The 11,137-nt window shown below is 40.8% G+C and overlaps 1 protein-coding gene across 1 annotated transcript; it reads left to right on the forward strand.

Annotated features, from left to right (window-relative positions):
- Window positions 1–636: 636 nt before the first annotated feature.
- EXOSC3 (exosome component 3) lies at window positions 637–4,066 on the forward strand. Its single transcript, XM_074155110.1, has 4 exons — window positions 637–918; window positions 1,077–1,226; window positions 2,099–2,250; window positions 3,776–4,066. Exons 1-4 carry the CDS (start codon window positions 637–639, stop codon window positions 3,975–3,977), a joined length of 786 nt encoding a protein of 261 aa, XP_074011211.1. The 3' UTR covers window positions 3,978–4,066.
- The last annotated feature ends 7,071 nt before the right edge of the window (window positions 4,067–11,137 follow it).

Genomic DNA, 11,137 nt, shown 5'->3' on the forward strand with positions numbered 1-11,137 from the left:
TTTCAGTATAAGGAAGGTGAGCTAGCGCCGAGTGGGGATTTTGTAGCCAAGCTCGGGGCACCGCGTTGAACCGCGCTGTCGCCGTCCGGCCCCAGAGCGGAGCGACCTGGTGCCGCTGACGGGCTCCGTGGCTGGCGTTCGCCTCAAGCGTGGCCAGCTGTTTGTTTCACTGGCAACTTTTAATCAGATATTTTAAAACCCCGCAAATAATTGTAGCGGAAATAATGACTGCAGCGTTAATCCTGAAGCTCAACTGCACGGACGTCATCTCGGTCCCTTCCCCGATAGAAACGGGAAGGCTGCGGAACGAAGTCTTTCCAGAATGAAAGGCTGCGCCGGCGTAATGAAGGACACAGCTAAAAGTGACTGGAAAGGTAAGGAGCTTCAGTATTGCAGTCGGGGATAGGTGTGGAAAAGGCGTCTAGGGAGCGGGTTTCGCTGCTCCGGCCGGAGGATGTCGCTGGCGCTCTGCGAACACGCCTGACGGAGCGGCAGAGGCGCGGCCGCCATTCCCCACCCCCGGGGCCGGGCTGCCATCCCCACAGCGGCCGCCGGAGGTGCCCCCCGAGGAGCGGGGCTCCCTCAGCCCTCCCGCGCCTGCGCGGGGCCGGCCGGCCGTCAGGCGCCTGCGCGGCGATGGCGGCGGGGAGCGGGGCGCCGGCCGAGTCCTGCGTGGGGCAGGTGGTGCTCCCGGGGGACGTGCTGCTCCTCCCCACACACCCCGAGGATGACGGCGAGCGGCTGCGGCTGGGGGCCGGCGCGGCCCCGCGGGGACGGCTGCTGTGCGGGCCGGGCCTGCGGCGGTGCGCCACCGGGCTGCTGGTGACCAAGTGCGGCCTGCTGCGGCATCGCCCGGCCGGCGGCGGGGCGGCGGGGGCGGCGGGCGGCGCCTACTGGGTGGACTCGCAGCAGAAGCGGGTAGGGGCGCGGAGGGAGCGCCGGGAGGCGAGGGAGGGAGGGAGCGGATCCGTGTCATGTCGGCGCTTGCCCGACCCCCTTTGTCAACCCGACCCCCTTTGTCAACCCGACCCCCTTTGTCAACCCGACCCCCTTTGTCAACCCGACCCCCTTTGCAGTACGTACCGGTCAAGGGCGACCATGTCATAGGAATCGTGACGGCCAAAGCAGGAGACGTGTTTAAGCTGGACGTGGGTGGGAGCGAGCAGGCATCTCTCTCCTACTTGGCCTTTGAAGGCGCCACCAAGAGGAACAGGCCAAATGTGCAGGTAATATTTAGGTTTATTGGCGGTAACGGTTTAGCGATGTCCTTTAGTGGTGCTTCTGTTATGTTTTAGTAGTTTTTCTCAGTAAAAGGTATTTTTATAAGCTGCACGTAAGAGGAGGAGTGCTGGTTTATTTGCAGTGGTTTTGCTGTGGCCCTCCTTGGAGGTTGTTGCACGGTTAGGCCATGGGCTTTCTAAGTTTCTTTAAAGAACATGTAACTAGTGTGGTTTGGTATCTGGCAGATGACAGGCTTTTCCACGCCTTACACTTTAACTTTCTCATAATACTGCCAGCAGTAGATGCAGTCCATGAGTAACATGCACCCAAGGGGGGCACTGTGAAGTTAAAAAGCAGCTCTTAGATCTGATAGTGGTAGAAAACAGTTGGGTTTTTAATAACACTATTGTAAACAGTTGTATGGCACATGCATGCCACAGCTTCTGCATTCAACTAAAATATCTTCACCGGAATGTAAAGATGGACTGTAAAGGAAAACAACATAGGTTAGTATGTGGGTTTTTTTGTTGTTGTTGTCTTGATAAATGATTACAAGAGCAGGTTGCTTAGACTTTTAATACCCGTAAAGTCTGAAGAAAGAGGAATTCATGTTTTGTATTTAAAAAGGAAAAGAGGAATACTCCATGAAATAAAATGCTACATTCTTTTGGTATCTTGCGAATTCTAGTAGTGATACAAGATAATTGTTCCTAGCAGGTATTTTCTTTAGTAGAAGAAAAGAAAACAAATTTCTATTAGACCAGTTTATTTTTCTATCACCAATACTTTAAAACTGTTTTTATCAACTGAGTATTTCTTACAAATATGCAGTGTGATCTTCTCTAATACTTTTGCTTTTTGACACTACTTTCTTTAGGTGGGAGATCTTATTTATGGTCAGTTCCTTGTAGCAAATAAAGACATGGAACCAGAGATGGTCTGTATAGACAGCAGTGGAAGATCAAGTGGAATGGGACTAATTGGACAAGATGGCTTCCTCTTTAAAGTTTCCTTAGGTCTAGTAAGAAAGTAAGTACGAAGAAAAGTAGTCACTCTAACATGGAATCTGGTGGGTAGGATTTGCACAACTGTTTCCTCTGAGCAGTGTGGAAAATTTTGTAATCAGAGTGTGTAAACATTTTAATGTGTAAACATTGTACCAGTTTTGCTGAGTAGAGTATGGATATTGACCTAGGAGGAGTATGTATTTCCCCCCTTAAGAGATTTAAATGCTTTTCTGTATGGTGTTGTGAGACCTGTTTAAAAAAAAGAAAGTGATGTCGTTTCCAAGGCAGTGTGGAGGAAAAAAAGCATTGACCTGGGAAATCAAATATTCAAGCTGGGGTTTCAGGTGTGTACCTACTACCTTGGAGTTTAAAAATTGGAAATGCTTACTGCCCTTTTTCTGCTTAATGGGCTAGTGAGGGATGCAAATTTTGTCTGACAGCTGATTAAAGGGGTCCTTCCACATTAATACATGTTATTTTCTGACTTCCAAAGAAAAATAAATGGCATTGAAATAAGGATAAAGATTAAAACCCCCACAGGTTTTTTAAAAATGACGTGTTAATCCAGAAACCACTTCATAAATTTAAATTTTAAATGTACACTTTAAATGTATTGTAAACTGTGGAGTTACTTGCACAAGATTTCTGTGACTGTCAAAGAATACCAGCTTATATGGATAGGTAATAGTCAAACTTTGTTGTTCCTTTTTGGTGGCGTGTTTTGTTTTTGCTGTTCTTTGGAAAAGCAATCTGGAGGTGCAGAGCAGCTGTTTCATACCTGGGTTTAAGTAATAATTTGTCTGGATTACATGTCCCATCTGAAATTAGCGTGGACTGATATAAGATGGTTTTATTTTATATATTTTATTTTATATTTATTTTATTTATTTTGTATTTTACATATATTAATTTTCCATATTTTGTCTGTATGCAAGTAAATAACGGTATTACAACTAAACTGCTAAATCCTGATATGTTTGTTTCTTCTTTGAGAAAGCCTGCTGAAGGTTGATTTAATTCTCGATGTATTACAATATTCTTGACACTTTTATTTTTCAGTATGCTATCACCTAATAAAAACAATATCCTGTTTACTGCTGTTAATACCATCCCCTGAAGGAGAAGGGAAGTTGTGTTTTGAAAGACACATCTTTAACTCTGGTGTCAAATTTACAAATAGCAGCATTTCAAAAATGTCACCTTGTCAAGAAATGTAGTTTTAGAATTTATTAAATAATAGAATTATTATAAAAGTATCAATTCACTTTAAATTTGTCAGGTATTACTTCTGAATCTAATTGGAAAACTAAATTCACAAGTCCTGTATTTTTTTAGGTACCTGTATTTTATAGGAAAGGAGAACTAAAAATCTGATACTGTATGACTGTTTTTGATGCATATGTAACTTGATCATCTTAGCTCTTGGTGTTGCTTCAATAGCTCCTATAACACCAGTACTGTGCTTTAGTTAGTGATTGATAATAACGCGGTGTCTGTCAAATGTGACCACTTACTGCTTCCTCTGACTTTTTATATCTTGTTTACAGACTCTTGGCTCCCAAATGTGAAATAATTCAAGAGTTGTCACAATTGTACCCATTTGAGCTGGTGCTGGGAATGAATGGAAGAATATGGGTAAAAGCAAAAACAGTTCAACAGACTTTAATTATAGTAAATATTTTGGAAGCCTGTGAGTATATGACTGCAGAACAGAGAAAACAAGCGCTTGCCAAATTGTCAGGGAATTGATAAGAGAAAACCTTGAGGATCTGAGATGACTGTCGGGTGTTTTGGTTATTTTTGTATTCAGATTTATATTAAAAGCTCTTTTTTAAATGAAGTACTAGACTTTTGTTGTTGTTCTTCAGTTCCCTTCTTTATTCACGCGGCTTGTTTTGTCCTGCCTAGGAACTTTGGTTTTAATCACTTTAGTGATTATGGAGCCCAGTTTATGTTCATGAATTTTTCTGACTGATGTGGAGACAGTATTTAAAAGCTTCCATTAGCTGTGACTTTTGAGATGTAAGTACAGTCTTCTGTAAGAAAACTTACCAATTTTTAAACAGCATATATTTGCTTTTTTAGTCATTATTAAAACTTCAAACTACATGTTTAATTGGGGTAGTAGAAAGTGTCTTGCAGGTTACTCATTCTGGTCAGCTGCTGTATTTATACAGTCACAAGAAGTGATTATTTTATATTTTACAAAACTGGGTAATAGAAATGCAGGTAGAGAATACCAGAAAGTATTTACAGGGCATAGATTAAATAATCACAGAGTGGTTAAGGCAAATGATCAGATAAGACCCAACGTACGGTCACAGTGACATTACCAGTTTCCCTAAAAGATAATCTGACTAGTAATCTTAAGGAAGTAGTGATTAGGACATAACTTCAGTATGAACATTCAGGAATCTTGATGGCTTACTGGAGGTAAAAAATACACTCAATAACAATGCTATTTGAAGCCACTTGCAACTTTTTCATAAGTGCTTTTTAAGTAGAGATTAGGTGAAGACTGCTGCAGCAATAGCCATGTATTTCTCAATTCTAGACATTTCAGATTTATTTTGTTTAGTTACAGCGTGAAGATTCCATGTAGCTTTGCTTCAGGCTTAACAAAAGCAGCATTTCTGAAACAAAGCTATGTTAGGCTTCATTGTGTAGTAGTTCCTCACATGCATATAGAATAAATGCTGTCCTAGGAAGGGTATGCTGTCAGTCTGTTTCAATATGTGAATAGTTTGCTACTGCTCTTTTGAGAGAGAGGAGAACCCTGGAGTAATGGAAGGGGAATGAACGATGTGTGCTTCCTGTGGGAGAGAAATTTGACTGTTTGTACCCAATGAACTGCATGGGAGCTGTTTAAGCTGTTACTTAGATCTTTGATATTTTGTGGTTCTATTTGATAGCAATAGTTAAATTAGAAAAAAATGGACTCATTAGAGTAAGCCCGAAGAGCATCTTAATTCCAAGTGGAAACAAAATTCCTCCTATTTATTCTGTATTTCACCTGAAGCTCATCCTGTGGTATTTGATATGGTTTTCTTTGGTATCTCTCTCATTTAGAAATTGCTTCAATTAAGAGCCACTCTGACTCATCTTTAATATGCTTACCTACGGCTTCCCCGATTCAATAAAAACACATGCTAATGGTTTCTGTATGAGTCTAATGGCTACAATTCAGAATTCTTTCTGGGTTTCGCTGGCCTCCCTATTTAGCATTGAGAGTATTACTCATCTGGCTTGGTAGATCTTTAGTCATCTCTTTGTTACACCTGCCTTCTCCTAGATGTGAAGTTACTTTAATTCATATCCCATAAATCCTTTAGGTCTATAATCTAGCTCTTACTGCATTACATGAAAAGCTGTAATTTAATAAGGATTTCACTAACTGTTCTTCTCTGCTGTTTTTTCAACTTTAGCTAATCAGAGCCCCTGCAAGCATCTGTTACTAGAACAATAGCTGGCATAAGCAGAAAAGCATTTGCCAAATCATCTCAGGGTGCTAACTTTGTTTTCTGTGAATGTTCTTGGATCATAATACTAAAACCACGGGAATGCGGAATGACGTAGATCAATTCCTGAAGAGTTGTGGCTTGAAATGCAATTAGCCTCACCACTCCCCCCTTTACCTGTCTCAGCAACCTCCTTTCTGTCCCAAAAGTCTGTTTTAAACCTAACCTGCAAGATACACGAACAAGCCCTGATTTTAAAATGCCATTTTAGGGTACAGCATAGCAAACAGTGACCTTGAAAGTTTTCAACATCATTGGTGCCCTGTTTCACACCAGCCATTACTCGATGTCCCATTGTCAACTCTTTATCACCCAAATACAACCCTAGTTAAATCAAGAGCAGGAAACGAAATGCATGAAGATTATGCTTCTTTTTAATTTAACAAAATGGCATATGCACAAAGTACTTGAGTTTTGACCCCTGCACAATCATTTTAAGTATGTACTGCACTTAAGTTTGACAATTTATGCAGTGGCAAAAATGACGGTGGATGTGAGCAAAATGGGTGTGGGGGAAAAATGCTTGAAAGCAAATACATTTAAACATCCTACTAAAAAGTGGCAATATTGCTTGGGTTTTTTTTTTTCACTTGGAGAAAAGAAAACTATCTACATTCCTTAAACCAATCACTAGCTTTGTCAAGCTTTATCTAATGAACAAAATATTTAGGCAGAATCTGTATGATGTCTGTGAACATTTAATTCTGGCTCATTGATTAAGCAAGTATCACCAAGAAGAGCAACTAGTTCTAGGAAGAAAGACTGATCATGAGTGAATTATGTATTTTGCTGGAAATATTACAGGAAGTCCTTCGCATTCCCTTGGAAGGCACATAGACACATAGGTTTCAGGAAACTGAACTTGCCAAAGAGGTGCTGTGGACTTGAAATGTACCTTGCTTAGTAGAATGTCCTTCTGTTGCATTTATCTGCATGATGTATTGTCTGTTTCAGTCATTATTTAGTTATTCATTTCAGATAGTTGGTGATTGTGCATTGGCTACTTTGTTATATTGCTGTTCTTTCAAGGTGTTCTGATGAAAGTTAAGTAAAAATTGTAGTTGCCAACATGGACGCAGTCTGTATTCCCAGAGATGAGCACAACCCCTTAAAAAGAAAGTTCACAAAGAATTAAACAGAAACCATACATAGGAAATACGTAGTTTGTGGCTTTTCCTAGGTTGATGTGTTGTATACATACCAAGAATAAATGCTAACAGAAAGTACAGATATGCTGTGTTGAAATTAAGTGTGATAATAAAACATTTGTGTTTTGCTGTAGCAGAAGAAAGTTTCACGGACAAATAGTTCAATGTAATAAGAGGATTAAGAGCTTAATTCTAAGGCTATGGTTAGAGTGTGGCTGTAGCTCTGTTTGATTGTTTACTGTGCCCAACTACTCATTAGCGATAGAAGTTGCAACTGAGGTTTGCTGGCATGTCTATTTGATTCCTAGCCAAGTTCTGTCAAAATGACCCAGATTGGCATCAAAACTTTTAATAGCAGGGTTATTTTGTTTTTCTAGCCCACATGTTCTTTTAGCAGAAGAGGTCATGGAATTCTTCTCTCAGATTTTAGATATTAAGAGTAGCTCGTCTACTACTGGAGAAACATAAATTTGTTAGAGAAAGCCCAGTTATGTTCTTCAGCGTTTGAACAAACAATTCTGAGTAACAGCTAAATCAACTGGTAAATCAACAGATTATTTTAAACCTTACAAATTGGTCACCTCCAAGCTTTGATTACTTAAATAAAAAAATGTTTACACTTGTTTTTCTAGCTACATACAACCAACTTGGTAAGATACTTGACTGAGTATAGAAACTAGCTGTCTTACAGACAACGTAGGACACGTTATTTAGTTGTATTAGTAACACAGGCAGCCTTGTCCTTACTAATGACTTGCATAGATTGCAAGATGCATAACTACTATTGAAGGCTGTAGTAAGGAACTAAACGTCAGTTTTGCAGTTTTTTAAGTTTATAACTTGGAAGAGAAATAGCCTAGAAACATTGGGTGCCTGGATTTTAATGGAAGCTGTAGTAGTTGTGGGCGCTAAACCAGGACTGCTGCAGAATGACTGTTTTCTGATGTCCTGATCTTGCAGAAGCGCAGTTGCTGCCTTTTTGGTGCTATTAATACGGGTATTTTGGGATATTCAAGAGGCTGTTTTTGCTTATAGATCCGGAAGCTTGGTCACTATTCATAGATTCATAGATTCATAGATTCATAGATTGGTCCAGGCCGGAAGGGACCTCCAAAGGTCATCTAGTCCGACCTCCCCGCAGTCAGCAGGGACACCTCCTACTAGACCAGGTTGCCCAGGGCCTCGTCGAGCTTCACCTTGAATATCTCATCACTATCTATTCTAGTGGCTTGAATTGTTATTAAAAATAACTCTCTCTATTAGGCCTCGGTGTCCTACCTAGTATGAGAAAAACTAAAAAATTGCTATAGAATAACATTATAGGTAGCACTGCAGTAAACAGGACAAAGAAAAACTATCAACCCCAGAGATGACTGAAGGACAAACAGGACTAATGACCTCATCCGCTCTTTCCGAAGTGGCTTTGTTTATATGTTGTATTCCTGTAAATGGAAGGTTTTTCTGTCATGCATTGTTTGTTAGGCTATTGCCAAAAGAGATTTGTGTTAGTATCTGTATACCCTTTAAAAAGACTTACTAATTCTTCCTGCTCTTCCCTCAGATGGAGGGTGTTGGCACCAGTCTCTTCTTGGTGTTCCACAGTGAACTGCTCATGCGGGTGAAGCTGATTTCAAAAGACCTGTAGGTCCTTTGGTTTCTTCAGTGACTACTGCATCCTGATCTTACTTAAGATAAATCTAAGATCCTGTGTCCAGGCTGTCTGTAGACAGACTGGTGCTTTTATTTCCTGAGAATCAGGATGAGGTTGAACACGCCACCACATGAGTACGTATCACTATACAGCCTCCAAACAAGAGGTGGCTTTTGCCTTCTCTAGCTGGAGCCTATGTCAGTCTGCATCTGTGGGGATATGCCTTTAGAAGCACATGGGTGAAAAGTTCAAGCTGTATTTTTTGTTTATCTGTATCCAATCTTATTGGCTCAATATCAAAAATCTTAATCAGTCTGGAAATCCTTCTACAGACATAGGTCCTAGATCCTGCCCTAGCCCACCGCTGTCTCTTTCCTTCTTGCTTTTGAGATCTCTTGTTTCATGATAGAAAAGACAGGATTTTTTTTTTTTTAATATAAGCCATTTGTCTAACAACGCCCTTGGTCTAAAGCTGATCTATAGAAGCATGATCCAACAAGAAAGAGAAATAATTAACTTCTGAAATAACACATAGCTTTGTCATTCTGCATGTGAGTTGAAAGTTTCGTAATGGTAGATCATGTTTTAGCATAGATACTGATACAGTGCATGCTGGGTGACTTATGCACAGGCATGCTAGGGAAATTTAATTAACTGATATACAAGCGGTTTGCAGACTGATACTCTTCAGTTTAACTGCTGTAAAACTGAATTATGAAAGCAGGACGAGAAGGGCTCAATGTGCTTTTTAAGAGTGCTATTCAGAACCCGAGAACTAGAAGATTAAATGGTGCCTGTTGCTCTGTGAAATGTTCTTTTTGTGTGTGTTAGGGACTTTGTTATTTTCTCTAACCAGAAAAACGTGAGAATAACATCTGAATAGGTGCATGGAAAAGCTAAACTATTACAGATCAATCATTATATGATTTTATCGAGGGAAAAACAGAAAACCAAAGAAGTCAAATTCGCATTCAGCTTTCCTGTCAAAATCTCACTACCTTTCTAAAGCAAGGAACGCAATCTTAATAATGAAGTCTAATAAGGACAAATTAACTGTTGCTGCAACTCCACTTGTGCAACATGGCAGCTTTTCATGGAAAGCAAGCCTTTCTGCCTTTCTGGAGACGAAGGCAAAGAAGGTTAGATTCCAGTTTTTTCATGACACCGTTTTAATTTGCGTTATGCGTCTACTACAAGTGTATGTGCATTCAAGGGATTTCACTGCTTTGTAAAGTGGGAGGATATTCTTGGATGGAATATAGATGTGGGGGCTCAGATTTTTTCTGCATTTTTCCTTTTTACAATCGGGACAAATGAAGTCAGTGTCACTTCTGTGATTAACTGCTTATTGTTCTTGCCTGATGCCTTGTCATGGACTCCTACTCAGAGCAAATAATAAATGAAAAGATGTTTTCATCTTATGATCAGTGTTTTTTTTCCCCCCTCAGGAATACTGGCTACCTTTGAATTGTGAAAACCAGCTGCCAGATTGTTAGAGGTATAATGTACAGAAGTATTAAGAAAAAAGGTTGGTTTTTTGTTTTGTTTTGCTTACCATGGGAACAAAAATAATGGAGCTGTAGTTCTACCATTGACAAATGTTGACAGGTGGAGCCACAACTATTACAAAATTCAGAAGAAAGGAATGTTGACAGCCTACAGAAATTGGGTTTTTAATTACATGATGGCTGGCAAAATTTGTCGATCTTTTTTTTTGTCATAATGTTTTTCTGAAGATTGGTGTGTCGCAGTGGCAAAGATACTTATGTTCTAATGCTGATTGCATTTCCAAAACAGTGAGAAAGGCACCAACACTTTGGTGTTGATAGAAGACCTTCCCACACTGTTTGAGGAGAAAAAATAGAGATATTACTTGGTTTCATGTATTTCCAATGAGGAAAAAAAGGCAGCCCCAAACCCTCCTAGATTCAGGGAGTCCAGTAATGCTGCTTCTGCCATGAAGTTTCCTTAGGTTGTTTTTTAATTGCTGATAAGCCTGAGTAACTTTAGTGCTTTTTATAATCCATTCGACTTCTAAAAGCATGTATATTGACAAAAGCATAGCTACCACAATTTCGGGCAAAAAGACCCAAAATTTTTTCCCTGCAACTACAAGACTCTGCCATTCTGACATGTAGGAAGCAACGTGATGCAACCAGGCTCTGTCTTCCAGAAGCGCTGGTCGGTGTGGCCGCCCGGCTGCACTCTCCCATCGGAGCGGGGCAGGGTGATCCAGGAACAGGCAGCCTCTGGGAAGCGACGTGGGCTTGTGCTCAACGGGGTCTGCCGGGGTGCCCAGGCTGGCTTCCAGGCGGTGATTTCTGGTGCATCCCAGCACACGCGGCACGTTGCCTCGTTTGGTCTGTGCAAGGTCAGAATTGTGGTGCTGTTGTTGCTTCCAATTAGGAGAGAGACCTTGGTCTGTGGTGAGATTCCTCAAAAAGCCAAGCTCCGCACTCAAGATAAACAGAAAATGCAAATAAGGGGCAAACCGAGCAGGTCTAACCGGAGTGGCTGGTGACTCCCAGTTAAGAGAGAGATAAGAAAAGGCCATTTGGTCTAGATAAGTTTGGGACATGCTGAAAAACAGTG

Source organism: Numenius arquata, chromosome 10, assembly GCF_964106895.1.
Source record: "Numenius arquata chromosome 10, bNumArq3.hap1.1, whole genome shotgun sequence".
Taxonomy (NCBI): domain Eukaryota; kingdom Metazoa; phylum Chordata; class Aves; order Charadriiformes; family Scolopacidae; genus Numenius; species Numenius arquata.